We start from the raw sequence: 27,100 nt of genomic DNA, 5'->3' as shown, positions 1-27,100 counted from the left end.
TTTTATTATTTTTTTATATACACACACTGTATGTAAGTTGCTGCTGAGTTTAAATGGACAAAATGGAGATCCATGTTTTTCATTAGACAAGCTTAAGGTGAAATTTCATGCTTTGTCCTGAGATTACAAGAACTTTCTTTTGGCAGTACACAGTGTTCATGAAAAGTAAGCGGCGAGGGAGGTTTTCTAGATTTTTGTTTTAGTATTTTAAGGCTTTAAGGCTTTCTTCTTCATTACTATTCCACTTCTCACGTTTCAATGTTGGCAAATCGCTCAGCGCTTATGTGTAGTTCTGGTCTCACCCCACCCCCCCACCCCCTGTGTCTTGTTGTGAAGCCCACAGTTTATGGCCTTTTGGAAAGCATGAATCACCAGAGTATGTTGTAAACAGGCAATCCATTTAGGAATTGACCAGAAGCCCCAGTGACCATCGGTAACCTTGTGCTTTTCCCCCGAAACACAACAGCTCACAGTGACATGGCATTGACACAGTGGGCGTCATGACGTCATACTGAAGTGTTGAGAAATGTGGCTTGGGCAAGCTGGCAGAAAAACACCTACAGCCGCTTATAGCGCCCTTATAACACTGACCAGCAGGATTGCACATCTGTGCATTATTCCCTCTTCTGCTTTTCTTGTTCCCGTGACTAAGCAGTTTGTGTGGAGCGTTTCGTGACTTAGCAAATATATAGGTTTTGCTGATGCGTTGCAAAACAGACATGAGTCCAGAAGCTCACTCGTCATGTGACTCGATAGCGTGTGAAAGGGCAGGTTGAGTATGGTGACAGGGTCCAAATTTTTGCTCACCTTTAGCTTACTGTCAAATGATACAGCGTGTTCTTTGGGTGTTCCTGCCACCCGTCTCTACAAAGGTTACTTTGTGCTGTAAGCATGAGGGCGGCAATAAAACCGCTGCTGCTGCTGCTGCTCTGTCCTGTGTGGTGTTTTGCTGTGAGACGGCTCAGAGTTGCGCCTCACATGAAAGTGTGCACTAGAATGCATTAGCATGCAGAGATGGGCAGCGCTCATTGAAGTCGGGCTACAAAGGAAGGGGTTTGGCTGGGTATCTGAAACGCTGGCCTTGCTTGTTTGCCTCCCCTTGCTGATACCTCAGAGAGTTTAAGTTAAACAGTCCTTAATCTCAAACCATCCACTTGGCTGCTTTCCTTGCATGCCTGCGCTCCTCTGCTTTGTCTGTCTGCTTCAGACTGGAAAGGGCTAATTCATTATACTCCGTCTGAGTTGATGGAATCTGTGAAACCTGTCAGACATGTGTTGTTGGCTGGAAATTGTGCCGCATGTACAATGATCAGCCATAATATTAAAACTACTGACAGGTGAAGTGGGAAACCATTGATATCTGGTTCCAGTGGCACCTGTAACGAAGAGGGATATACATATTAGACAGAAAGTACAGTTTTGGATATGTTGGCAGAAGGGCAAGCGTAAGAAGTAGACAAGAACCAGACTGTGATGGCTAGACGTCTGGATCAGAACCTCTTCAAAACATCAGACTTGTGGGGTATGCTCTAAAGGCGGACAACCATGCCGGTGAACTGGTGACCGGGTCATGGGTGCCCAAGATTCATTAATCACACAGGGAGGGAAGGCTAGCCCATCAGGACCAATGCCTTGTGGAGCCTTGACTAGTCAAAAGTCATTATTTTTTGGCAGCATAGAGGGGGACCTATACAATATTAGGCAGCCGTGTGGTTTTAATGTGGTGGCTGATCATTATGTATATGTCCTATTCTGAAATGTATTGATCTTGGCATACCTCGATATTACTTAGCAGGTTTAGCAGTATTTGGTTGATATATTGGACAGTGAGCATTATAGCCATACTGTACTGTACTTAAAACATAATTTAATTAAAGACATAATTTCAACCAAATATAATAAGAATTCATGGTGATCTTTAAAATGTTAGATAAAATCAAGTGGTGTTCTGAATTCAGTCTGTAGTTTTGCAGAAGCGCAAGGTTAAGATTGCCGGAACAGGAAATGAAAACCACTAGCTATAAACATGATATTTGCCAAGTCTGGCGGATTCCATAGAGATATATATATAAGTGTGTGTGTGTGTGTGTGTGTGTGTATATATGTATATGTATGCAATTTTAATAAAATAAACAAACAAATACATTCAAACTATTAAAATAAATACATGCACAAATATATTTAAAGTGAATAAATATAATAACAAAAAATGGGGGGGGGACCAACCACAGTTTAATAAGTGTATAATGGTGAAGACTATCTCTCTCACTCACGCTTACTCTCATTCACACAGGTGTTTGCGCTTGGCAACAAGACGTATGAGCATTACAATGCCATGGGCAAGTATGTGGACAAAAGGTTGTCGGAGCTTGGTGCCAAAAGGATCTTTGACCTGGGCATGGGAGATGACGATGGCAAGTAAGTCAAGAACGCTGATTGTTGAATTATCTTTATTCATATCCTGATATGGATCATAGTTCAGAGAGTTGATCAATGACGAAATGATTTGTTAGGCTTGAGCCGACTGACAGTAGTATCTGTCTACCTAGTACATGTTAGGGCTGTGTTCGGGCCAGGTTATAGAGGGGTCAGGTGATGCAAATTTTACAACTGTATAAAAACTCCTCAAACCGTGTCCCAACAATCAGCAGCCATGCTGCTCCTCTAATTGGCTGCCGAACGCTCTGAACTTTGCCATAACTGATGCCCACAAAGCAGGAGAAGACTATAAGTAGATAGTAAAGCGTTTTCAGGAAGTGGTTTACTCAGTCACTAATGGAATTAAGATATGATCAGTGATAAGACCGGAGCGGTGAAGGTCAAGCTGAGATCTGGAAGACCAAGAAAACCTTCAGAGACCTACCAGAGGCTGCTGGTTGGATTTGTTGCAAGAAAGGCAAATCAGATCCCCTGACCTTCACAGTAGTGGTGGTGCACTGTTCCCCTGCCCTAATGTGACCTTCATGGAAGAGTCATCAGACAAATCCAAGACATCCCAAGAATCTCACAGAAGTAGGAGCCAGGGGATTGATAATCGGAAGGTGTTTAGGTAATAAAGTCAGCACGCTTTAAACCACCAGAATGAAAGGCATGTCTTTGCTCCAGTGACTGCCAGCCTATAATGAGTCCCCTAAAATCATTTTCCCCCAATCCGTAGTCTTGAGGAGGACTTTGTGTCGTGGAGAGAGCAGTTCTGGCCGGCTGTGTGTGAACACTTCGGAGTTGAGGCAACTGGAGAAGAGTCCAGGTATGATACCCGTGTGTCTTAGTAATCTGTAATAATCTGATCTCTTTCTTCATTCTGTTTCTCCTGTAGCTTTTCTTGCTGCCAGTGTGCTCCTCCTTTGCTTTCTCACACATTTTGCATATTGCAGACTCAAACAGGCTACTTTTTCCACTGTGACTTTTAGGAGTGTAATGATATTAAGAAATTATCAATATATTGATATATGGAAGTATTGTGATATTATGCTTAACAATACTGTATCGTTTTTCAGAAACACAGTATTGATTATTAATGAATGGTTTAGATGTACAGATTGGTGTCAGACAGTGGTTCATTTAGTGTAGTGTTTTTAAACCCCGACCACTAGAGAGCACTACAGTCTTTAGCTCCCACTGTTCTGATTGGATAAAATGTAAACTCTTACTTTTTTTTTTTTATACTGACAGTTTTACTAAAACGTTATCGTCTCACAGTATCACAATATATCAGGATGTATTGAATCGTAACCCCTGTTGCGTGATACATATAGTATCGCCGGGTTCCTGCCAGCATTTCAACATTCTTGCAGAGTCCTTTGCTCTCAAGTGTGTGTGGCCACCCTGAATTCCCTGGTTAAACTGAAAGGCAGTGTAGCTGAGCAGGGCAGACTGACCTTGAAACCTTTAGTTTCTCAGCCTTCCAAACTCTTTCACAGGGATTTTTCACTCTGTACCTCTCGCTCTATCTCTCTGTATCTGCCGTCGTTCTCACTCTCTTTAGTTCTCTCTCGCTTTAGTTCCTTCTTTGTCACTTTGTTTCTTAGTTACTTACTGAATGTGAATGTTAAGAGGAGGTGTAGTGAAGGAGCTAGTGCTCTTTCTCAGGGTGTCTGCGGGTCCTTACGTTTTAATTAGTCTAAATTTACATATTTTTATTTTTTTAAAGCTGTGTGTGCTGTAAATCGTAGTACTAGCTGCTAGAGTACACAGAGACTTACATTTATATGTCCAATTGTTTGTGGGCACCTTCTTATGAATGCATTCAGCTACTTAAGTTGCACCCATTGCTGACGCAGCTTGTCTAGGTCCTGTAGAGGAGAAGTATTGCTAATTGAATAGGACTCTCTGGAGCAGATGACCACCATGAACCTATTGGCACCATGCTGCCTAATGCCAGGCGTAGGCCACTGCTAGGGGGTATAATACCCTCTAGCAGTTGAACTGTGTTCTCTGGAATGATGGTGGTCATAGAACGCTCTTGTCACTGAATGCTATCAAATCTTCACAATAATGCTCCTCCAAACAAAACAATAAGCAGATATCCCAATACTTTTGTCCATATAGTGTAGATATGAGTGACTTTTAATTTATTTTATCATTTCTTTCTTTCCTCTTAGCATCCGTCAGTACGAGCTGAAGGTCCATGAGGACGTGAATATGAATAAGGTCTACACTGGAGAGCTGGGACGCCTGAAGAGCTTTGAGAACCAGAAACCGTACGTAATACGCAGTCATCCCTCACACACACACGTGCGTCTAAAATTGTTTTTGTGTCACTCCGGTCATCACGACTGTGTGCTGAGATTGTGATTTGGAGAACAGTTTCTCCAGAACGAGATGCTACATTTAGCACAAATGGATAAGCCAGCAGTACTAATATGAAGACGAGATACTGGTAGGGGTGTAACGGTACGTGTATTCGTCCCACAAGGTTGTGGTTCGGTACGGTCAGTCCTGCAGAGAATACATGGTGTCCTGTTCTCAACTGGATCTTGCTAATCGTAGTTAGCAAGTGGGCGACATGTCATGCTAAGCTTGGCTCGAAGTGGCTCCCACAGGAGGCTGTTCCTCTGTCGTCTGTTTTTTTGGGAGGGTTTAACTTAAGCTTGAAAGCTTTAAGCTTTAAATGTTTAAATACATCCTGAGGGGAACAAATCGAAACACATCGTCGGTTTTGTAGCCCCTGGTGTGGTGGCAGTGGTGGCTCAGTGGTTAGAGCATTGACGATGGGGTTGTGGGTTTGATACCTGGGCTCGGCAAGCTGCCACTGCTGGGCCCTAGAGCCAGGCCCTTAACAGTAATGGCTGCCCACCACTCCAGGCACGTGTGCTCACCGTCACTGTGTGTGTTTGCTTACGTGTGTGTGTGTGTTCACTGCATGGGTTAAAGGCTGAGGCCAAATTCCATCTGTGTTCAACACAACTGCTAACTGGTCTTTCAGTGTTTGTATAAGCCCTACATAAGCGTGAATAGATCACTGTTTACCTTTTATTTCTAGTGCCTGTAGCAGCTCTCATTAAGTGGAATAAACTGTAACTTGCTCCACTTTCCATTCAAAATGACCTCCTCCCCCTGTACCAAACCGTGATGTCCCAACCGTGGTGTGAACCAGACCACTCTGTGTTACAAGTCCATTTCAGCAGCATCCATCATGTTCATACATTATTTATTCATATATATGTATATTTAAGCTTTAATAGAGATATATTGAGCTTGTTTATGGGCTCCTCTGGCTGTTAATGCTTTGTTACACCTTCCAAGTCATTAAAAAGTCTCTCTGTCTCTCTCGCTTTCTCTTTTCAGGCCTTTTGATTCTAAGAATCCATTCCTGGCTCCTGTCACTGTGAACCGCAAGCTCAACAAAGGAGGTGACCGACACCTGATGCACTTGGAGCTGGACATTACAGGGTCTAAGATCAGGTAACCTGTCTGAAGTTACAACGGTTGTTTAATCTCACAGCAGGTGTAAAAGGATATCTCTTGATAAATAATAATATGCTGGCTGGACTGGGGGGCGTCCAGGAGAAACCTGGAGGAACCGAGCTCTGTTCTTCAGACTAGCTCACCAACAAGATCTCACTACTTTCTTCAGAATGAGAAGCTCTTTTTCTCCTTTATACTGGATTTATATTCACTTCTTCTTCTTTTTTTTACATTATGACTACATGTTATAACTAAATATCAAAAATTGTAATAAATTGTATTACACATTGCACCTAGATGGACACCAGGAAGGTGATAAGCTTACACTGGATTCTGTTTGTTGTGCTGCGTTATCTTAATAGGTAGTAAATGTTTAGATAAGGTAGATGTGTGTTGTGTGATGTTGGCAACTTTTGTAACCTTAAGTGGAATTAACAATAAATTGGAATTTTCTTCACCAAACCAGGTATGAATCAGGAGACCACGTGGCTGTGTATCCCACCAATGACTCCAGTATCGTGAACAGGCTGGGGGAAGTCCTTGGCGTGGACCTTGAGACCGTTATCTCCCTAAACAACCTCGACGGTATGAAACCTGACCTTGAGCAGTTTGCCCACCTTGAGTCATTGGTCTGAGCACATGTCTGTGAGAACGTTGACTGATGTTGGTGACTTCATTCACAAAATGCTTCCATATGAGCTGATCCTTGATTTGTTTGATCTGAGGACCCTGGGTGCCAAGTGTGTACAATTTGCTTATGTAAGCAGAGTAGCCGCCTCACTGTAAACATGCCTTTAGTAATGGTCATTAGCACCCTAAATACCATAAATATAAATCCTAAAAGTGACCGAACTGTACAGCAGCCAGAAAAGTGCTCAGAAATTAAATTTTGTTTTAGTCGGCACACTTATAAACTGCTAAAGCTCCCATGTGAGAGATGTGACCAATCAGAAAGCAGTGCAGATGTAAGTAAGGCGTAATTTATTTGGGTAAATGCAGCTAGTTCCTACCACCCTCTTCATACAGACCCTACCCACGTCTGTATTTTTTCTGTACAGCTAAATCAGCTATGATTTATTTGTTTTTCAGAGGAGTCCAATAAGAAGCATCCATTCCCGTGCCCCACCACATACCGCACAGCCCTCACTCATTACCTGGACATCACCAACTGCCCACGCACCAACGTCCTGTATGAGCTAGCCCAGTACGCCACCGACCCCAAGGACCAAGAGAACATGCGCAAGATGGCTTCCTCTTCACCTGAGGGCAAGGCATGTACCACCACCTGCCTTCTGCCTTTTAGCTGAATGGGCTAAAGTATGCGCTTCATCAGGATTGTTGTGAGAATAGCCAGCTACAGGGTTTTATTTTTAAACAATGAGTGCAACTTCAAGTAGCTGCATTAATTAGAAGGGCTGTCCACACACATTTGGACATAGTGTATGTCAATTGCTCTAGAGGGAGCACTGTTGTAACTTGGGTTACCCAGACCACAAAAGTAACCCTGATAGGGTTTTTGTTAATTAATTATTTTGCTCCCGTTCAGGCGCTGTACCAGAGTTGGGTTCTGGACTCGTGCAGGAACATTCTGGCTATTCTGGAAGATTTACCATCCTTACGGCCACCCATCGACCACCTGTGCGAGCTTCTTCCTCGTCTGCAGGCTCGCTATTACTCTATCGCCTCTTCTTCCAAGGTGAGCCTTTAACCTTTCTCCACTTCCTCCATTGCGTACGTGCCAGTGTTCATTAGGTCATGCTATGTCACACTTGCTGCTAAACAGCACCCTCTTGTGGCAGGTGCACCCAAACAGCATCCACATTTGTGCAGTGGTGGTGGAGTACAAGACAAAGACAGGCCGCACCAACAAGGGTGTTGCCACCAACTGGCTGAGGAGCAAAGTGCCGACCGACAATGGACACAAGGCCACTGTTCCCATGTACATCCGCAAGTCCCAGTTTCGACTGCCTTTCAAGGCCAGCAACCCAGTCATCATGGTGGGCCCAGGCACAGGCATTGCTCCCTTCATGGGCTTCATTCAGGAACGTGCCTGGCTCAAGGAGCAAGGTATAAACAAACAAACCAAAAAAACTACTTCTGTTTTAAACAGATGGTCTAAACTTAGCACATTGCCGCTGTCATGCAAATCCATTTTTGTCTGATTTTAGTTTTTAACCTATTGTGAATCTGGCAGCTGTTCTCTATACGGGGTCACAATTTTATGATGAACGAGCCAATAGAAATTCTCTATATTGATATAAAAAATAATTTGATTTTCGTTAAGAGTTAAGTATGTTTTTTTCCAATCTTCTGTAAAAATAATTGTAAACATGAGGTTTTGCATGACAGTAGCTGAGATGTGCTGCTTAAACACTGCAAAAGCTATGTCTGGTGTGAAATCTTAAATCAGAAATATCTAATTTCAAATAGGCTGCAAGACTGTTGGAGGATAAATCGGGTAAAAAAAATAGTTATAAAACTTGAATTTTATCCATTACAGATTTAGCGCTATTTCTTAAAGCAAACATGTTTGCCAAGAGAATAAAAAAAATTCTGGATAAAATTACTTTAAAACAAGTCAAACTAATTTTAATAATGTTTACAGCCATCTGTTGAGAAAATGAGAAATATGAGCATCTATCATTAGATGTAAGATTTTTGTGGTAAAGGGTCGGTGTGAATGTCAACGTTGATGTAGTAAAGAATGCAGTTTAAAACAACCGTTATTTTAAGATTATTGGCTCAAACATAACTAACTAGCTTTGTTTTATACTAATATTTTAAATAAATTGACTGTTAAAGTGTGATTTATTAAACTAATAGCTAGAACTGTTACGCTACACCTGTAACGGTGTGTTCACTTTAGCTTTAGTTCAGATTATTTGATGAGCTCATCCGTTTGTTCCCACTTTCTCCTCAGGTAAGGAAGTGGGCGAGACTGTGATGTACTTTGGCTGTCGTCACAAGAATGAAGACTACTTGTACCAGGAGGAGCTGGAGACGTTTGAGAAGGACGGAGTGCTGACGCAGCTTAATGTTGCCTTCTCCAGGGACCAAGAACACAAGGTACTGCCGTTCTGCATCTTATTGAGCTTCTGCCAGAAACTGAGCTAAACTTTGTGTCAGGCGAGCGAATGTCACCCCAAACTGAATCCCAACCTAATTTGCTTCCGAAATGTACGACTCATCGGTTTTATTTCCATAACTCTAGGTGTATGTGCAGCATCTCCTGAAGAACAATAAGGAGGACATTTGGAGGCAGGTTCACAAAGACAACGCACACATTTACATCTGCGGGTGAGTTTCCATAGATGGTGGGTCACATGGAGTATGATTTTTACGGACCAAAAAATGAGTCACGTCAAAAGACTGATGGACTGCAGCATTGCAACGTTTTCTGCATTGTTGGATATGTTAAAAGTGAGGCTGACCAATCATAGCTCAGTTGTCATGGTTCCAGACCAAACACATGAGCATGAAGGCAGTGGCAGAACAGCGCAGCCTGCTCATAGCCGAGCACAAAAGCTTGTATGATGAGCAAGATGCTCCAACTTCTGCTGCTTATGGGTCCTGACTGCAATCACTCTCAGACTCTGCCCAGACGACATTAATTAACCCCCTGGAATGATTGTGCTCATGGGTTTTTGAAGATGAGTTTGGGTGGTTGTCATCCAACACAGTAAATGAGCAAGTGTCTCAATACTTTTGTCAATGTAATGTTTATAGTTATGGGAAGCACAGCACTGCTTAAAATCCACAGATTTGATAGTTGTGCTATAAAAGAGTAATCCTAATGTTAGATTCTCCTCAGCACCAATCTCCTGAAGAGAGATTGATTTGATTGGCTGTTTTAATGATAATAATAAATAATAATAATAATTGTATACAGTATCTTTTATACATATAAGAATGCAGCTAAGTGCTTTACAATACAATATAAATCATAAAACAATATAAACTGGTATCAATATAACCTCCCTATCAGTCACTAACACAACTCCTAATGACCTCAAAGCTGCTGAGTTGTAGTAACAGCAGGGGAACACTGATCTGGGCACTTTTCACTTAAATACCCCCTCTTTTTTTTCTTTCCAGGGATGCACGTAACATGGCGAGGGATGTGCAGACCGTATTCTACGAGATAGCAGAGGAGCTGGGCGGCATGACGCACACCCAAGCCGTAGACTACATCAAGAAACTGATGACCAAGGGACGTTACTCGCAAGACGTCTGGAGTTAAATGACTCCCCTGTGCTCCTCAATGTTATTTTATCATTTTCCGCTGTTTCGGAGGACCGCTTTAAATGTGTATGTAATCTTTGGAGTGTAGTAGAGGAAAAACACAGGCACGCAGACTTTTAGCTCACTCACTGTAGTTTCGAGCTGGTGCTCATGCTCTGGCAGTCGCCTGCAGATTCTTTCAGTGTACATACATACAGCACAGCCGTAGTGTGTGTCTAATAGGCTTCATCTGATTTAACGCCTTATGGTATGCAGCTCATAAGATGCACTGAGGGCTCGTTTTAGCTTATGTGCAGAATGCCGAATGTTTTTTATGTGGGACCATGAAACGTACACTGATTATGGAATAGTAATAGTGCAGGGCTACTCGACATAGCCTTTCACTTTATGAGTAGAAATTGATAAGACTATCTTTGCAATTAAGTACCTTTGAATTTGCGGTAGCCACTAATTTAAGTAGCCTGTTAATGCAGCCGAAAAGGTAGTGGCTTTAACCTTCTAGGCCATTATTAGGGTGAATATACTGGCTGCAAAGAAAGACTGCCTTTAATAACTCTGGAGATGCTGATTATATGTAAGTCTGTTTAGTGATGGCTATGCACTTGATGCCAGTTCTATAGTCCACTGTGCTTCACTTTTGGATTCTGCAGGAATGAATACAGGGCATCAGCGTTCACTTTGCATTTTATTTGTTAAATATTTCAGAAAAAACTCAACATTTCAGTTTCAACACAAGGGTGGTGCAGACTGGGACGGCGATCTCACACACCCTATAGGACACTGTGGCGCCTCTGGTGTCATGAAATAATGTCATTTTCATGTTTTCAGCCCTAAAGTCGGGTTGACTGAGAGTTTATCCCTGCCTCATCATCATGTTTATTTTCTTCCCTTTGTCCCTCCATTTGAATGCTGTAGCATTACATACTAAAGTCTGCGTTATGTCCTTCGTCTCATGTGTCCAGTTAAAACCACATCCTTCAACACATTTCAGAGACATGAACACACATGCTTACCCCGTCGGCTTTGTCTACAGAAATGTTGCCTGACCTCATCCACCTCAAACCTCGTTCCAGTCTCATTTTATACTCGACCACTTGCAGAATATAAGGGACTGTTGGCCTCTCAAACTTATTTGTTTACTAGTCAACTTGTGCCTTATTGAAGAAGTAGTTTGCTTTCTCATTATGAATGGAATCTGCAGTTGATGAATGAATTATTTTGGGAAAAGAATGTGATGTAAATTGGTACTGTTGCTGTTACTTATTTTGTCAGCATCATACAGTTTTATATGCAATGAATGTTTCCTATATATTACTACTATCTAGGCATGTCTTTTTAAATTAATAAAATTGAAACTGAGATTTTAATGTGGTTTTTTTTTTGTAAATTTATTTATTTTTATTTAACTCTTATTTTGTTTGTCATTTTAACATTGGGATTACCAAACAGGTGATAGTGGGGTAAGAATTTAAGTTGTACAATGGCCTAGAAATCAGAAGAACCAAGGCTATAATGTATTTAAATGTTCTGCTGTCCGATGGAGGAAGAAAAGAAGAAGAAATCTGCACTGTGGAAAAGAGCCCCAACAAAAATAATCATCCTATAAGCGAAACAAGGAGGGTTTAAATGCTACACGTCTATTAGGAAAATCTCTAGTAGTCGTTCAGGCAAAAAACATCACATTTATATTGAGTCCGAGTCGCGACCAAGACTTTCTAATAGTCAAGAGTAAGTCCAGATTAGGAATAGGAACAAATGGAACTTGTTTGTAGTTCATTGTACATTACTAGTTATGCAAAATATATTCTAGACCCTAATCTGGAAACAATTCTAATTATTTCTAGATTTATACACATTATTATTATTATTATTTGAATGTTATAGCTTACGTTCTGTCTTGAGGAACAAAATGATTAAGTGGATGGTGGCTGAGGAGAGCAGCGACCTCTTTTACACATGCAGATGTTGGTAAACAAGATCTAGGAGTGACCCTGGAGGAAAAGGCCAACAGGAACACAGCCGCCCTGGAAAATATGAGAAGTGGGCCGTGACGTTGATTGTGACGAAGCCATTAATTTCCTTTTGTAGAAACTAACAGCACTATGAAAACAAGCTCTGCTTTATTAAATTAAATTAAATTAATTCTGTAATTCAACTTAAAAACCCTAATCATTTTAGAGGCTGACCTTCTGACCTCTTCCAGTCTGAGGCCGCCACAGCGTTAAGAGCATATATTTTAATACTGATTATTGTTAAGACCAGCTTTTTATTTCTTAATGTAATAATTAAAAGATGAAGTGTGTAATATGTGTGTGTGTGTGTGGTGTGTGTGTGTGTGGTGTGTGTGTGTGTGTGTGTGTGTGTGTGTGTGTGTGTGTGTGTGTGTGTGTGTGTGTGTGTGTGTTGGGGGGTTGTGGGGTTGGCCAGACCAGCCATTGCAAGTCACGTGATCACGTTTTCTTGCGGAGAAAGGGCGCTAAGACTGTACCACTGCTACCAGAGAGGGGGGTTCTGTATTTTTTTTTTTTACATTAATATTTTTTATTGTTTACGTTTTATTAAAGTATTGTTATGAAACAGTAAATACGCAAACGTGTTGTATTTGTCGATTCTGTATTTTGCGTCAGCCCGTGGTTTATTTAAAGCAATGTAAGCCAGCGTGAGTGGGAGAGTTGGTCTGAGCCGCCGCGGGTCGGAGTTTATAAGTGCTGCAGTGGCGCTGGCTCGGGAGCGGGTCGGCAGCGGGTCGGTAGCGGGTCCTCGCGTGTTTGGGGCAGAAGTGGAGGCTTAATTTTTTATTTTCATACGGAACTATGGCCTCTGGTAAGAGCCACGGTCGTTCCTGTGTGGTTGTAGTGCTGTGTGTATGGTAACAGTGTCGTGTTTCGTTGAGCGGCGCGTTGGTTTGTTTGTATGACCCGATTAGCTGCTAGCTAGCTATTAGCATTCAGGCTAGCCCACTAGTCCGAGCCGTGTGGGGCGCTAAGTTAGCTTAGCCGGCTAACCTGTTGTTAACGATAGCTGGGTAACGCTGGCGGCTCGTTTTTGAGAACATACCGGCGTTATAACATTCTGTGAATTATTATTATTATTATTATTATTATAATAGCTCTTCTGCGACAGCTGCAGGGTTGAAGTGTTTAGGCGGGGGCTGGTTACACGGGCTGCCGCAGTGTTCGTGCCTTTCACCGCCATTTTCGCCAGCAGCGTGGCTTAGCCTTCATGCTAAAGCCCGTGCCGCCTCAGGCCTCGCCTTTCTCCTCAGACCCCGGGCTCCATCTCCGGGTGTGGGTGGGAGTGTGACCTCGCAGCAGCCCTGCTCTTCACTGGGAGGCAGGTAGCTCGCTCAGCTGTGAGCTGGACGACATTTCAGCAGTGAAGGTCTGTCGTTAAGGCCGAGGCTGTTCGCTGCCTTTGTGGGAAGAAGCTACGCAGAGCTCTCGCCCAAACACACGGAGGCTGGAGGACGGGGGTCTTCTCAGATCAGCACCTGGGGCTTATTTAGAGTCCTGAATCACTGGGGGGGTCGGTTCAGTCCAACCGAGGGAGCAGGTTTTTACCCTGAGGGAGGGAGTCACCGGCTGCTCCAGCCAGGGGTGCAGTAAGGGGCTTCGGGCTGAGGGAGGAGGTCTTCAGTCGAGGGGGAACTCGGGGTTTATTACCTGAGCTGAACAGGGTCTAATAGAGGTGGCTGGTTCGGTTTGAGGGAATGGATAAATTGATAAATGATAAATAGGGGGGTGATTTATTATATATGATTAATCTGAGGGAGGACAAAGTCTCTAAATATTGTGTTTCTCCTGTACTTTAGGGGATCTGCAGTTTGGGGCAGTCTGTGTGAATGAAGCTGGGCTGGATGTTAAGCTGTAGTGTTGGAACAGGATAAAACACAGCTTCTCTGGTGTTTATTAAAGTATTCAAGTTTAGTTGTGATGAAATATAGAGGAGGAGAAACAGGAGCCGTTTCAGATCTGGACGTCTGTTAAACCTGTGTATAGTAATTTAATATATTCCATTAACCTTTTGTTGTTTTTTTGGCCGTAGATTCAGGCTATGGGCAGCCTGGAGCCCAACAAAGGCAAGTAACTAACACAGCTTGGTGTAACTCAGATCTTATTGTTTTATTTATTTATTTATTTTTACATTAAAATGAGTAAAAATGGTCATTTTCTGTGCGTTTAATTGTTCTGGTCTTGTCTTGCAGCTATGGCTCATACGGGGGCTCCCAGGGCTATCAGCAAGCTGGGCAGGTATGTGAACATGCGAATCTTCACGGCCATGCTGTTGTAAGTGCAACCTTTTTATTTAATAAAGGTGTTCATTTAGGTTAAATTGCCCTTTGTTGTCGTCCTGCAGAGCTATGGGCAAGGTAATGGTGGTGGCTCTTATGGCACACAGAGCTATGAAGGTTATGGTCAATCAGGTATGTATGGAGGCAATCCCACAGTAGAGGTTATAAGGGTCATAACTGTCTAAATATGGTCTTCATTAATTTGTCTTTCTGTCTTTCAGCAGAAGGATATGGACAGTCAACGCAAAGTTACTCATCTGGTGGATATGGTCAGCCGCAACAGCAAGGCTATGAAAGTTATGGGCAGCAAGGCTCTGATTCTACGCCAGGGTACGATATTGAGCTTTTAAGCTGTGGTATTTTGGGCATGCATGGTTTACCTTTTTGTTCAGTCACCTTTTTTCTTTTTTAAAAAAGGTTTGCGGACAAGACTTATGGGCAACAGAGCTCTTACGGTCAGCAGTCTGAAGCAGGATATGGCCAGTCGGCGGGCTCGTACGGTAGCTCGCAGCAGGGTGGCTATGGAAGGCGGAATGAAGGTAATACCTTTTTTAGCCTTTTAAAGAGCTGTTGCCTGCTCACAGGCCACAAATCAGTCATTGTGAATATCAGTATCTGAAGCAGGAAAGCTTTTATATAGACTGCCAGGTTATCGTATTAAAGCTCGGCCAAAAGTGTTGTGGGACATTAAGGCTTCAGGTTAGTCACTGAAATCTAAGTTTTAAAATTAAATTAGTGGTTTTCATCATATTTTAAATGTTGCACATTTATTTCAAAATCTTAATGTTTTCTGTTGCAAATCTAAAGGCTTTTTAGTAACATTACATAATGAATAATGATGCAAAATAGTGTACCACCTTGGCTTTCTAATGCAGGTTAGTGTTATGTTGATCTGTAAAGGCACATTTTCACTGGCCAGCGTGATATGGCACAGTGCAGCGACCCATCCTTTGGTGACCATTTTTGTCAGGAATAGCCACTGAACTGGCATATGTAAATATATGGTCAAATCAATAGTCCAATCTTGGATTAGTTAGAAGACTAGTAGAAATCTGTTGGCAGGTTATTCAAGAAAATGGTATTTCACAGATTTGACAAATTGGTTATAATACTATAGTCGAGCAGAATGTTACTATGCAGAAATCAGCATTTTCAGTTGTACTAATGTGTCTCTTTAATGCTACACCAGATAAGTAGGAGTTACATGCTACATGCTACAAGTCTAGCTCGGTCACAGTAAGGAAAGGTGATGTCTGTGTCTCCAGGTGACAGCAGGAGGTATGGTGGCGATGATGCTGCTGCTGCTGGTGGTGGGGACAGGTCTGATGGGTACAGAGGCAGAGGGCGTGGCGGCTATGATCGAGGCGGTTTTGACCGCGGGGGTTATGACCGAGGTGGAAGAGGAGGAGGCCCATCCTTTGGTATGGGGTAAGTCCCAAAGTGTGCCCCCCTAACAGGTACTACTACCCACTGCTAATTGTTTCATGGAAATGCATGAGCCCTCACGCCATATTTTAGTTTCCCTCTTTTATGTAGATAATCCTTAATTAGTCCTTTAATTCTTTTAGTTTCAGATATGAATGATCTAGCAAGTATGGACGTAACTTGTTTTGATTAAAAACACTTTATACAGTTTTAGGGTTTAATTTTAATTATCTTCGAATGAAATCCTGGTGGGTCTGTGCAGAATGAAGTGACCAACCTTAAACCGTTTGGTAATTTGCAGTTAGGAAATCATGTTCTTGATGTCAGCCTAAAATTCAGCTCTTTTCGTACCTGGTGCCCCAGGCTTGGTTGGATGGGTCTCAACACACAGCAAGGTGCCAGATCATAATTCATCATATAATATAATTTCTTTTTTTTCTTTTTTCTTTTTTTTTTAAGATATGAAGTTATCTGGTATGTCTTGTTTCTATGCTGTTGATCCCCAACTTAATTACTAGCTTTTGGCAAAGTGTTTCTTCCCCATCTTACTGAGCAGACAGGTACGCTCGAAATGCAGCAAGAAAGTTGAGATTTAACTGGGGGTCAGCACTCGCCTCTGTCATTTATTATACTTTTACTATTTAAGAATGGTTCATTGGAGTCAGTCGCCTCATTAAGAGCTAGTCAGTCAGGTGTAAGTAGGTCACTGTTATGGCTGCCTTTACCATTTTTGCTAGCAAACCCCCTGCCCCCTCTCTATTTTGGAGAATCTCTTGTGGAGTTTAATGCCTCAGAAGCTGCAGTTCAGAATTCAGTCGCTCGCCATGAAACGGTATCGTTTGAAGTGTTGTATTTTATTTTCACATGGAGTCGTATGCTTTTGTGTTAACATGGTCTACATTTTATACTACAGGTATCAAAGTGAATGAAATTAAACTTGGACCTCAACTATTGGAGCTCATTTAAGCACACAGTGGAAGAAAATACCAGAGTGCACTCAACTTTGAGTTGAGGGCCTCAGCTCTTATGTAGACATGTAAATTTACTGCATTCCTGATATGAGGGAGCTGGGAGGGAATCCTCCATGCTCTGCTCAGTTTTGGCATAATAAGCTATAATTATATTTTTAATTCCAAAGTTTTTACCCAGCTGCCAAATTGGAAATAAATGTAGTCCATTGATTAAATCTATCAATTGAAATGTCTCTTGCAATATTGGCCCTGCTCTTTAGCCCATGTGCATCTACAGGAGACATTTTGCCTTTACAATACTGAACCATGACAGGATACAATGCACATAAGAGGGGAGCCTTGCGCTCCCAGGTTGCGACAAAGGAAAGCCATCATATCTTCCATTTTTCCTCTGCAGTGGTGGTGACCGTGGTGGCTACAAAAATTACGGTGGTAAGTGATGAGCATCAGAACTGTCTCAGTGGGGAAAAAGGAGTGAGAAAGGGAGCTTAAATGAAAAAGGAAAAACAGCCACCTCTTTTTGATGGGACAAACCCAAACAAAGCCCCTTTTTAGGTTTTCTTTTTCTGGTAATGTTCTTATTGGACTAAGATCCAGTGCTTCATTTTACTGGTAATGGTATTGTTGCATGAGAACTTTTGACCTAAAAAAAAAAAAGCCAGCGTTGTGGATGCCAGCAGTGCCTATGGGCGAAGAAGGGACACATGCTTTAGCTGAAGAGTACTTGGTGGTTTTTATCTTACTAAACACTCACAAGAACATTGGTGCTGGTTTTACGAGGTGTTGAAATGATGCTGCCAATTCAGAAAGAACTGGTGCATAGCTGTAAAGAGGCTAAAGTATCTTTTGTAGTTGGGACACCTTCATAGTAAATGAATAAGGTTATTATTTGGTTTTAATGATTAATCTTAGTTACTCATGGTTTTCTTCTCCCTTTCCTGTCTCGCTGTTTTTCAGGACCCAGAGACTTTGGTCAAAGGGATGATGCAGGTAAGCAAAGATCTAAAGCAAAATCTAATGTATAATCCAAAGGACCAAGGATCTACAGGACCTGTCATTTACCAATTTTTATTTTATCAATTTAGTTAAGTAAAAAATGATATTTTTTTTTAAGCCATAAGTTTTGAAGTTCTTTCAATTATTTTTAGCATAAGACTTATACTTTTTTTGTCGGTATTTAAGGTTTGATTTCTTTTTTGCAGGTGATGAGCAGGACAACTCTGACAACTCTGACAACAACACCATCTTTGTCCAAGGCCTTGGAGAGGAGGTTACCACTCAGGAAGTCAGTGACTACTTCAAACAAATTGGGATCATTAAGGCAGGTTTAACCAAAATTAATAATCTTGCATTTGTTTTTGTCGTTAATTGTTTTAAGGGCTTGATTCTTAATCACGGTAAGACCAGTCATTGGGCCAGTGATTTTCTTTCTGTATTTATATAATAAAATGATCAGACCAGTATTCCTAGAGGTTTCATTAGATTGTCGTGCCTGTCTAAAATGTCTTGTTTCCTTCTAGGTCAATAAGAAGACTGGCAAACCAATGATCAATCTGTACACAGACAAAGCCACTGGCAGACTAAAGGGAGAAGCCACCGTTTCATTTGATGACCCTCCATCTGCCAAAGCAGCCATTGATTGGTTTGATGGTGAGTCTGTTCTGCTGTGCTGCTGAAATAATGGTGCCAGCTCTGTACATGCTGATCTTTAACCATTCCTGGGTTTTGCTCATTTTCAGGCAAGGAGTTTAATGGTAAGCCCATTAAGGTCTCATTTGCCACCAGAAGGGCTGAGTTCACCCAAAGAGGAGGTGGAAGCAGAGGGCGTGGAGGTGCGTCACTGTTAAACACTTGTCTTGTTACCCTGCCACTGTTGATAAAAATAGCCTCGTCTGCATTAATTCTGTACTGTCTTTAAAGGATTCAGAGGGAGAGGAGGCTATGGTGGTGGGGGCGGCGGCGGCGGTCCTAATTTTGATGTCAAAGGAGGAGACTGGCCTTGTCCCAACAGGTGAATACATGAAGGCTTGATTTTAAATTACTGGTTCAGGTTTTCCTAGTAGAAAAACACCCTTGAGTGCTCTAATGTGTTGCTGTGTAGTTTTGAAAGAGGTCTGCTCACCTTATGTATGTTTGGTTTTTACAGCTCTTGCGGCAACATGAACTTTGCTCGAAGATATGAATGCAACAAATGTGGGGCACCAAAACCAGGAGACAGTTTTGGAGGTTAGTAGGAAAGCAGATGTTCTGTAGGGAGTGCCCTCACTATTAGATCTCTACCTGCTGCAAAGTACTTGAGTTTGTTGGGTGACCACTGTAAATCAGATTTGATGTGATGCTTGGTAGTTTTGATTAACATGTAAAATTCAGTATCACAAAGTTAATTAGCAAATTCTGTGTTTGGGTTCTGATGAAGGTACGTAACTTATTTAATGGCTTGGTTTTTTATTTTTTGCTTTAGGTGGTGGTGGTAGAGGAGGCTATGGCGGTGGTGATCGTGGTGGTTTCCGAGGTGGCAGAGGTGGTTTCCGAGGTGGAGACCGTGGAGGTGGTGGCTATGGTGGTGGTGGATACAAGATGGGAGGAAGGTATGATATTTTATTGTCCTTTTCTTGACTGCAGCTCAAACCTTTTATTTTTTAATTTTTTTTTGACTAAACCTGGCTTTGGCTACGCTTCAGCTATGTTCAAACTGCTGGCCCAAATCTCACTTTTAGCATACCTAGATGTTATCCAGATTGACTTCCCGATTATGATCTGGAGACCAAAAAACTACATGAAGAAAAATCTCTCCTGCTTTAACTTATGAAAGCAGCTCCTTAGCGCCTGCATCGGTACCGCAGTGACCCACGCAGATAAGATTGTAATATCTGCATACTCAAATCCCATCTGATCACTTGCTATTAATAGTGCTGTTTCACCAGATCTGATTTGAGAAACGATTTGAATTTGCCTGCAGTCTGAACGTGATTGCCATGACTGAGTGAAGGGTCAGCCTTGAAGAGCTGGTAACCCAGGCTGGACCGTATGATTAACAGTGCTCTTTTTGGCACATACTAAAAAGCTGAAACCCATTCAGATGTGTAGAACTGCTCTGGTTGAAAAGCAGATGTAATTGAGAACTGCAAAAATGCAGAGTTGTAAATTTTTGTCTGACCTGAACTTGCCTGAGCAGTCGGTCTCCTGATATTTGCAGAAGGTTGACCAGATTGGTACTCAGGAAGCTGTATAAGCACTTTCAGAGTCTAAATATCCCATCCTTTTTTTCTGTTCTGATCTTTGGCTACCTGAAGGCAAGGGATACCAAGTCATATAGACCTGCAGTTAATTGCTTGGTTGATCAACATTTAACTCAGTAGTTTAACCCTTTAAATTGAAATGCGTCATATGATGTGTTTGAGACCTGTTGTATAATTACCTTAAATTACTTAATCTAAATATAAGATCATAATTGCATGAAGTATGTTCAGTCATGTTTCTGTCCCTAGTGGGGTGTCTTATCCATGCACTGCATCCCCCAGAGAAATGCATACAGATTAAGTTTGATATTGTGAAGGCAGCTCGGAGTGTGAGGGGTTAAGCGTCTCTGATTTGATTAAAGAAATAAACCTTTCTGTGAGCAGTAAATTCCAGAGGTGTTAAATGTATAATTTTATACAGGGTGTTCATTATTTAAATAATTGGTCAGAATTTCAAAGGCTTAAGTTTTAAAGAATGTAAGTTTTCTGGAAATTTCAATGTTCAAGATTAAGGGTTTGACGCTGGGCTGCTGTGGTAATCCTCTGTATTTGCACTTTGCTTTATGAGCCTCATGGCAGTATTGTTCTGAAGGCAGTAAATGTACTGGAATATGCTCTACTGTTTAGCTCTCTAACCACTAATCTGTTCAACTCTGCTTTGTTTGCAGAGGGGAGCACAGAGAAGACAGGAGAGACCGGCCATACTAAAGGATCTGAGCAAAGATGCTGTTGCAACCAAGAATCCGGGATGGGACTGGGAGGGATTATTAGGCTAAATGAAGGGATGGGAGCGTTCCATTTTCCACAGTCTGTGTACTTTTTCTGCCAGAGCGTCTCGCGTGCTGCGTCCAGTGGCGTTCTGCTCGGAAGAGTGAATGTGAATCTACTGTTTGAGGCTTAGAGGATGGGGGTGATCTGAAACGTGGAGGGGTGGGCTAGAGGTGATTATTTTTGTTACTCCCTTTTAATTTCTCTGACTAGTGGAATTTACATTTAATGTGTTAGACTTGTCGAAGACTTCATATCGTTGTTTTGTAAGATTGAAATGAACTGTTTTACTTGGGTTTTTCTTTTGCAAATGATATTAAACATTGTTCTGATCTTAATGTCTGGCTCAGTGTTATTTTTTTTTCCTGGGGGTATGCAAGAGGACCTGTTCTCACTCTACAGGACGAGTAATGCACTGGGTGTTTAGGTAGGGTCATTGGAAAGGACAGTGGTTTTATATCAGCAGTTGGTTGGTTTTTAATTGCTGTCCTTTAGCAGCTCGCCAGCGTCAAGTGTTGGTGAGAAACTATCTTGGAGAATTTTTGCAGGCAAGAGCTTATTTTCTGTATAATTTGGTTGTGCATCAGATAATTGAAGGTCAAATGTCCTTATTTAGCTGAAGTACTGTAGATTAACGGGACTCTTGAAGAGAAATTTAAGGGACGTAGCCTTGACAGTTTATCAGATCCTTTGACAACTTGAAAGAACTTTGTTAAAGTAAAATGATTTTAAAAATTCATTTTTTTAAGGTTAATCAAATTTTTTCAATCTTCCAAATTAAATGCAATACTATCATAATGTGCCACAGGAGATCATGCCTACCTGTGGCCATCAAACTCCTAACTCCTCCCTCAATGTCTGACACTATGGCTCATCTGTGCAGTGCTCAAATGACATGGTTCATATGTGCAGTCAGGGTAATTAATTTATTTTAATATGCAATGTTTCAGAGGTGCAATTATTTGAACTGCCTCATACAGAAGGTTTCCCTTCACTGTTACTGATGCCTTATTATATTGATATATTCTATAAAACATTCACATTTCAATTCATTTTCTTTTTTATTATAGTGTTTGTTCTTGCACGATCAGTTGTAACTGTGATAACTGCAATTTTCCTCCTGGCATCAAAGTATTTCTGAATTCTTCACATCTGTTATGGTGCCGGCAGCGCTCGGAAGCTCCAGCAGGGGGCGCTGCTGTGCTGCAGGCGCTGTGAAACGCTGGGAGGTGTGGTGCTTCTCGCGCTCAGGTGTTTTGGGGTGGAGAATTTGGTCAGTCTGGTGTTGCAAAGCCCTCAAACGTTTAGAAACGTTTATATAAATGTGAAGAAATGCTACATTTACATTACATCTGTTTTAACGCGTTTTCCAAACTTCAAAACCAAACATTCAAACATTTAAAGTCGTTTTAACGTTAAGCTCCACTTTAGCTTCCTAAAACCGTGTGACTGGGGGAGAGCTGCAGGGGGGCACCCCGAGCTGCCCGCGTGTCTGGAGGCTGGGTGGCTCCTCCGGCAGCTGTGGCTCCGCCTGTCCGGAGGAGGAGGAGGTCCTCCTGCCCCTGGTTAAATGTGAGGGCCGGGGCTGGAGGACACGCCGGCTGCGGTATGAAGAGGCCGGGGGAGGGACCTTCTCCTCTGGGGTTTGATGGAAAGCGCTTGGTGTGAAAGCCTCCAGCGGTCAGTAGAAGCTGCAGGTCTGTGATGGCTCCAGTCCGGCTCCTCTGCTCCGTGTTTCTGTTGGTGGTCTCCGCTGGAAGCTCCCCGCTCAGAGACCCGCACCTTCAGCCTGCCGAGGTGGAGGTGAGTGATCTGCAGTACCGGTGTCTGCAGAGCCGAGAGCCGGGAGCCGAGAGCCGGGAGCTCTGCTCAGCACTGCGGTGCTTCAGGAGTCATTCATATGCAGAATAATACAAATATCAAGCTGCCTAGCCGAGTACCATGATTTATTATTATTATTATTATTATTATTATTATTATTGTTATTATTTATTTTTATAATTGGCCAGAAGAACAAATAATAATGATGGTCAAATAACAGAACATTTAAAGCGGTCATTGATATTACTACTATAATTTCTTCTTTTTCTGTTATTATTATTATTATTATTATTAGGCATATTTTAGTCTGTTGAAAACAGAGAACTATGCATGACCCATTCCTGTAAAGTAGAGACAAAATATTTCAGTAAATTTGAGAAAAAGTGTAAAGTCTCTTTACCTCTACAGATATTACAGATTTTAAAATTACGTCTTTAAATAATGACTGAAATGAAGATTTTCTCTACATTTTCTAGACGTGTGATCTTTTATCTTTTTTAAAGTTTTTGTTTGTGTTTGAAAATCTTCTAACTTTACTCATTTTATATGCATATATATATATATATATAAATAGTGTCAACATTTCACAGATTAAAATGTGTATAGTGTGTGTAGTGTGTGTATAGTGGGTGTAGTGTATGGATAGTGTGTGTGTAGTGTGTGTGTAGTGTGTGTATAGTGTGTATAGTGTATAGTGTGTGTATAGTGTAGTGTGTGTGTATAGTGTGTGTATAGTGTGTGTGTAGTGTGTGTAGTGTAAATATTCTGTATTTCTTATTTTGTGTATTTCTGTGTTTTTACTGCCGTGAGGGATTTTCACTCACCTTTACACCTGTGTAACGTCATGTGACAAAGAAACCTGATTTGATTTGATTTGATTATAAAAGCACATCATTTAAACCATCATTTGCAAAGTTAATAAAATGGCTGTATTTGCATTGTAAAGATGACCACGGCCGTAAAGCAGTGTGAGCTGCTGAGGTCCTCTACGATCCACCACTTCACACCAAACCACCCTGCAGACTTTTACACCTCAGCGGCGGCATCGCGCACACGCTCCTGACCAACCCAGATTTAATTGGGATTAAAGAACAGATCTGAGGACACAGATTGAGCCGTGATCTCCTCCCGGGAAACCGTTTCATCCCTAACAACAATACTTTAAATGAAATTGCAGGTGGAGAAGCCATGGCCAGGAGCAACATCTGCTCTTATCTCCTTTTATTAGGCAGGTTTGGGTGGTCTGTAGGAGCCTGCACTGTTGTCACCAAGGGCTACATGGAAATCGCATGAAAGGACTTGTCTTTGAGGCGGGAATGGAAAATGCTGAATATCTCATAAAATAAGCAGAGTCATATAGGAGACATGCTGTTGTTGTACACATATTACAGGTTGAGAGCGCTTGGTGGGGTGGGATGGGATAGGGGGCTGCTGGATTTCCCCTGTGGAGCAGGCTGGGCATGATTTAACCACCCTGTTAGGCTCCATGTAGAGAAGAAGTACTGCCAATAGAATAGGACTCTCTATTGGCTCCATGCTGCCTAATGCCAGGCGTGGGCTAGTAGAGGGGTATAAAGCCCCCCAGCATTGAGGAGCTGTGGAGCAGTGGAGGAACTGTGTTCTCTGGAATGATGGTGGTGGAGCTCCATCCAGTACTTTTGGGATGAGTTGGGGATGAACACACACCCAGAGCGGTGGGCAGCTACCGCAGCACCCAGGGAGCAATGTGGGGTTAAGTGCCTTCCTCGAGGGCACCTCAGCTGTTGATGCTGATCCTGGGGAGCAAACCAGCGACCTTCTGGTCCCAAGCCCAACAAGAAACCACACAAACATCATGCACCGATCAACCATAACATTAAAACCACTGACAGCTGAAGTGATGAATCCTGATGATCTGGTCCAGTGGCTGCTGTCTGCCGAGGGGTGGATCTACATATTAGGCAGCGAGTGAAGAACAGTCAGTTCTTGAAGGTGATGAAGGTGAAAAATGGACAAGTGTAAGAATCTGAGACACTTTGACAAGAACCAAACTGTGATGCTCTAGACAATGACTGAGTCAGAACATCTCCAGAACATCAGCAGCAGGTCCTGTACAGGGTTCCTGGTATGCAGTGGTCAGTACCTACTAAGGAAGTGTTCTAAGGAAGGACAGTCAGTGACTCATTGGCTTATTGATGCTTATAGAGGTGCTTATATATATTTTATTAATTATAAGTCTTGCTCAGATGTCTTGGAGTAAATGAGGGGAGATTCTGTGGGGAAGCTGAGAGTATTGTCTGTTTCTGTGCAGGGATTTCTCGAGAGGTATGGATACCTTCATGAAGAGGATCACATGCACAGTGTAACTGAAGTCAAGTCAGCCGTCAGGTAACACCATCATCCCCTCAGTTTATATAAAATACTAATAAGTTCAGACTGGATTATCAGATATTAAACACTATAAAACATTATTCATATTCAGAAAAGTCTCGACTAAACTAAATCAGTCAGTCCAGAATGTCTGATTATAGAAACTGAGACTGAAAATAAAGAGAATTTACTGATCAGATTAATCAGCAGCTCGTCTGATCTAAACTGTGGATCTGGATTATTAATACTCACACAATAATGGAGGAAACTGAGCACAATAAAAATGCCATATCCTGAAGTCCCTAAACTTTTGACAGGCTGGGAATACGGTACGTATCATGTTCTCTCTCCATTTTACACTAATCACTGAATTAGGCCTGTGAGCGTTTACGCTGGCCCACACAGCTGTAATCTAATGACAATTATTTACGCTGAAACTTGTGCGATTAGGCAGAGTCGAGCAGTTCATACCCTGCCTCTGCAGAGGAAAGACCTCCATTTACCCTGTTGTGAAACCCTGTGGTCTTTCCCAAGTTGCTGCATTCGCAGGAGATTAGATGGAGTAGGACGTTAAAGTGGTGCAGATTTCGGCGTACCCAGGAGGGTTTCAGCGTACAGGCGTGGTTTTACACTCTCCAAACTGATTACACGTTATTAATTATCATCCATCTTGTAAATGTTCAGGCCGTCAGGAGCTGTTCATTAGGTTATTATTGCTGTCCTGGTTCATTATTATCTAATGTTCCTGATTCATTCGGTCTATTTTAGTATCTGTTAAACCCCAAAGTCAGTCCGCCCCACTGCCGATTCAAAAACTCTGATAACCCAGAACACTGACCAAAATAATTCTGTACCAGTATCCCAGCCAACGGGTGCAACGAGGGATAGGTCACTTCCAGGTGAGCAGGCCCCCATCATTACAGCATATCTTAATCTCAGATGGGTCCCAACCAGCCCCTGTATGGAATATAATGGGACCCAAATGGGACCCATGCTGAACCCCTCCTGTTCCCATCACTGACCCTGGTGAGTATCCATATGTGGAGCCAATGTGAAACCCAGGGACAAAACATCCTGGTTCCCAGTTGGGCTCCCCATACAGACCCCACATGGGCGTGTTATCTGGGATGTGGTAACCAGTGTATGGTTTCTCTACTGGGAATGGAGTTTGTGGTTTGGGTGTCTGTTCTGATGCCGGTTTGGATATATTTTACATCTCGAACCAGAATGGCATTTTATTTATATTCATTATATGTATTGTTGGGCTTTTGGCCAATAGCTTAACTGTTAGTACTTATTCTACTTGTTGAATTGCACTATATCTCCACTAGCTTTGTCTTGTATATTACATATTGTCAGAAGAATGTTGTTAACACTGGTCTATATAAACGTATATTTATATTATACATGTTATACAGCAGTTTTAATAAGTCACTATAAATAATAAGTCATTTAAATAACCCAGTGGATGCAGGTGCATGGAGGTTCTGTTGGTTTTTGCAGGGAGTTTCAGTGGCTGTCCCACCTTCCTGTCACTGGCCAGCTGGACAGTGCCACCCTGGTGAAGATGGCCTCGCCGCGCTGCGGGGTGAAGGACAGGGGTAGTCACGAAGCCTGGGCACAGAGGGTCGGCTCCGTTTTCACAGGCCAGAGGCGGCAGCACCTACGCAAGAAGCGCTACACTCGACCAGGTCAGCATGTTTTCCTCTGATAACTAAAATACTGTACCTTCAGTTCTGCCACTGAGTTTGTGGAGCCAAGATGTTTTTCAGTCAGGACCTCCAGCAACATGAGGAAACTGAGGGAGTTCCACAGAGCCCTAAAACTGAGCTATTAATTAACCTTCTGCTCAATACTTTAAACAATTGCATCATATTCGTTCATATCATATCCTTTTGTATTTCTATATGTATCATATATATATTATTCTCACTCAAACCCAACCTAACATCCAGTCATCCAGACGCAGCTCGCCCTTCATCCCTCGCTCCAGGTTAATGAAGTCCAAAGGAGATGCTCTGAAACAAGGGCCGGGTGTGTCCCATTGTAAAAGCTGATGACTAACATCATGGGGAGGAGTAATTACT

At 42.2% G+C, this 27,100-nt stretch overlaps 3 protein-coding genes across 8 annotated transcripts in view; all 3 read left to right on the top strand.

The window, feature by feature from the left end:
• The window catches only part of porb (P450 (cytochrome) oxidoreductase b), a 28,722-nt gene extending 17,206 nt beyond the window's left edge, over nucleotides 1-11,516 (top strand). For all 4 annotated transcript variants that reach the window (XM_072668912.1, XM_072668911.1, XM_072668913.1 and 1 more), the window contains 11 exons: nucleotides 2,294-2,418; nucleotides 3,158-3,247; nucleotides 4,602-4,700; nucleotides 5,788-5,904; nucleotides 6,374-6,492; nucleotides 6,997-7,178; nucleotides 7,454-7,603; nucleotides 7,707-7,974; nucleotides 8,828-8,973; nucleotides 9,119-9,204; nucleotides 10,003-11,516. In XM_072668912.1, the coding sequence (XP_072525013.1) occupies nucleotides 2,294-2,418; nucleotides 3,158-3,247; nucleotides 4,602-4,700; nucleotides 5,788-5,904; nucleotides 6,374-6,492; nucleotides 6,997-7,178; nucleotides 7,454-7,603; nucleotides 7,707-7,974; nucleotides 8,828-8,973; nucleotides 9,119-9,204; nucleotides 10,003-10,147 (1,527 nt within the window). In that variant the 3' untranslated portion in view covers nucleotides 10,148-11,516. The remainder of the gene's footprint in view (nucleotides 1-2,293; nucleotides 2,419-3,157; nucleotides 3,248-4,601; nucleotides 4,701-5,787; nucleotides 5,905-6,373; nucleotides 6,493-6,996; nucleotides 7,179-7,453; nucleotides 7,604-7,706; nucleotides 7,975-8,827; nucleotides 8,974-9,118; nucleotides 9,205-10,002) is intronic.
• Nucleotides 11,517-12,867: 1,351 nt separating this feature from the next.
• taf15 (TAF15 RNA polymerase II, TATA box binding protein (TBP)-associated factor) lies at nucleotides 12,868-21,181 on the top strand. Of its 2 annotated transcripts, none has more exons than XM_072669088.1 (16): nucleotides 12,868-12,972; nucleotides 14,194-14,227; nucleotides 14,354-14,399; nucleotides 14,506-14,572; nucleotides 14,665-14,770; nucleotides 14,858-14,979; nucleotides 15,706-15,868; nucleotides 17,234-17,268; nucleotides 17,794-17,826; nucleotides 18,039-18,157; nucleotides 18,357-18,486; nucleotides 18,576-18,668; nucleotides 18,757-18,847; nucleotides 18,983-19,062; nucleotides 19,298-19,424; nucleotides 20,744-21,181. In XM_072669088.1, the coding sequence occupies exons 1-16, from the start codon at nucleotides 12,963-12,965 to the stop codon at nucleotides 20,781-20,783; spliced, it is 1,296 nt and encodes a 431-aa protein (XP_072525189.1). In that variant the 5' UTR covers nucleotides 12,868-12,962; the 3' UTR covers nucleotides 20,784-21,181. The 2 variants fall into 2 exon arrangements, with proteins under 2 accessions (XP_072525189.1, XP_072525188.1); XM_072669087.1 differs by having other exon boundaries at nucleotides 14,662-14,770.
• A 1,280-nt stretch (nucleotides 21,182-22,461) lies between these two features.
• The window catches only part of mmp28 (matrix metallopeptidase 28), a 25,086-nt gene continuing 20,447 nt past the window's right edge, over nucleotides 22,462-27,100 (top strand). For both annotated transcript variants that reach the window (XR_011978296.1, XM_072669044.1), the window contains exons 1-3: nucleotides 22,462-22,646; nucleotides 24,955-25,031; nucleotides 26,517-26,704. Coding sequence is in view for 1 of the 2 variants with exons in the window: in XM_072669044.1 (XP_072525145.1) it covers nucleotides 22,548-22,646; nucleotides 24,955-25,031; nucleotides 26,517-26,704 (364 nt within the window). In the remaining variant the exon portion in view is untranslated. The remainder of the gene's footprint in view (nucleotides 22,647-24,954; nucleotides 25,032-26,516; nucleotides 26,705-27,100) is intronic.

The sequence above is a fragment of the Salminus brasiliensis genome, chromosome 23 (genome assembly GCF_030463535.1).
Source record: "Salminus brasiliensis chromosome 23, fSalBra1.hap2, whole genome shotgun sequence".
In the NCBI taxonomy this organism is placed as follows: domain Eukaryota; kingdom Metazoa; phylum Chordata; class Actinopteri; order Characiformes; family Bryconidae; genus Salminus; species Salminus brasiliensis.
The sequence above is the reverse complement of the archived record's forward strand: the minus strand, read 5'-3'. Positions and strand labels throughout refer to the sequence as shown.

Coding starts and splice junctions, on each gene's coding strand:
- taf15 (XM_072669087.1), top strand. Junction 17,827..18,038: donor TGGTCAAAGGGATGATGCAG/GTAAGCAAAGAT, acceptor TCTTTTTTGCAG/GTGATGAGCAGGACAACTCT. Junction 19,425..20,743: donor GGATACAAGATGGGAGGAAG/GTATGATATTTT, acceptor CTTTGTTTGCAG/AGGGGAGCACAGAGAAGACA.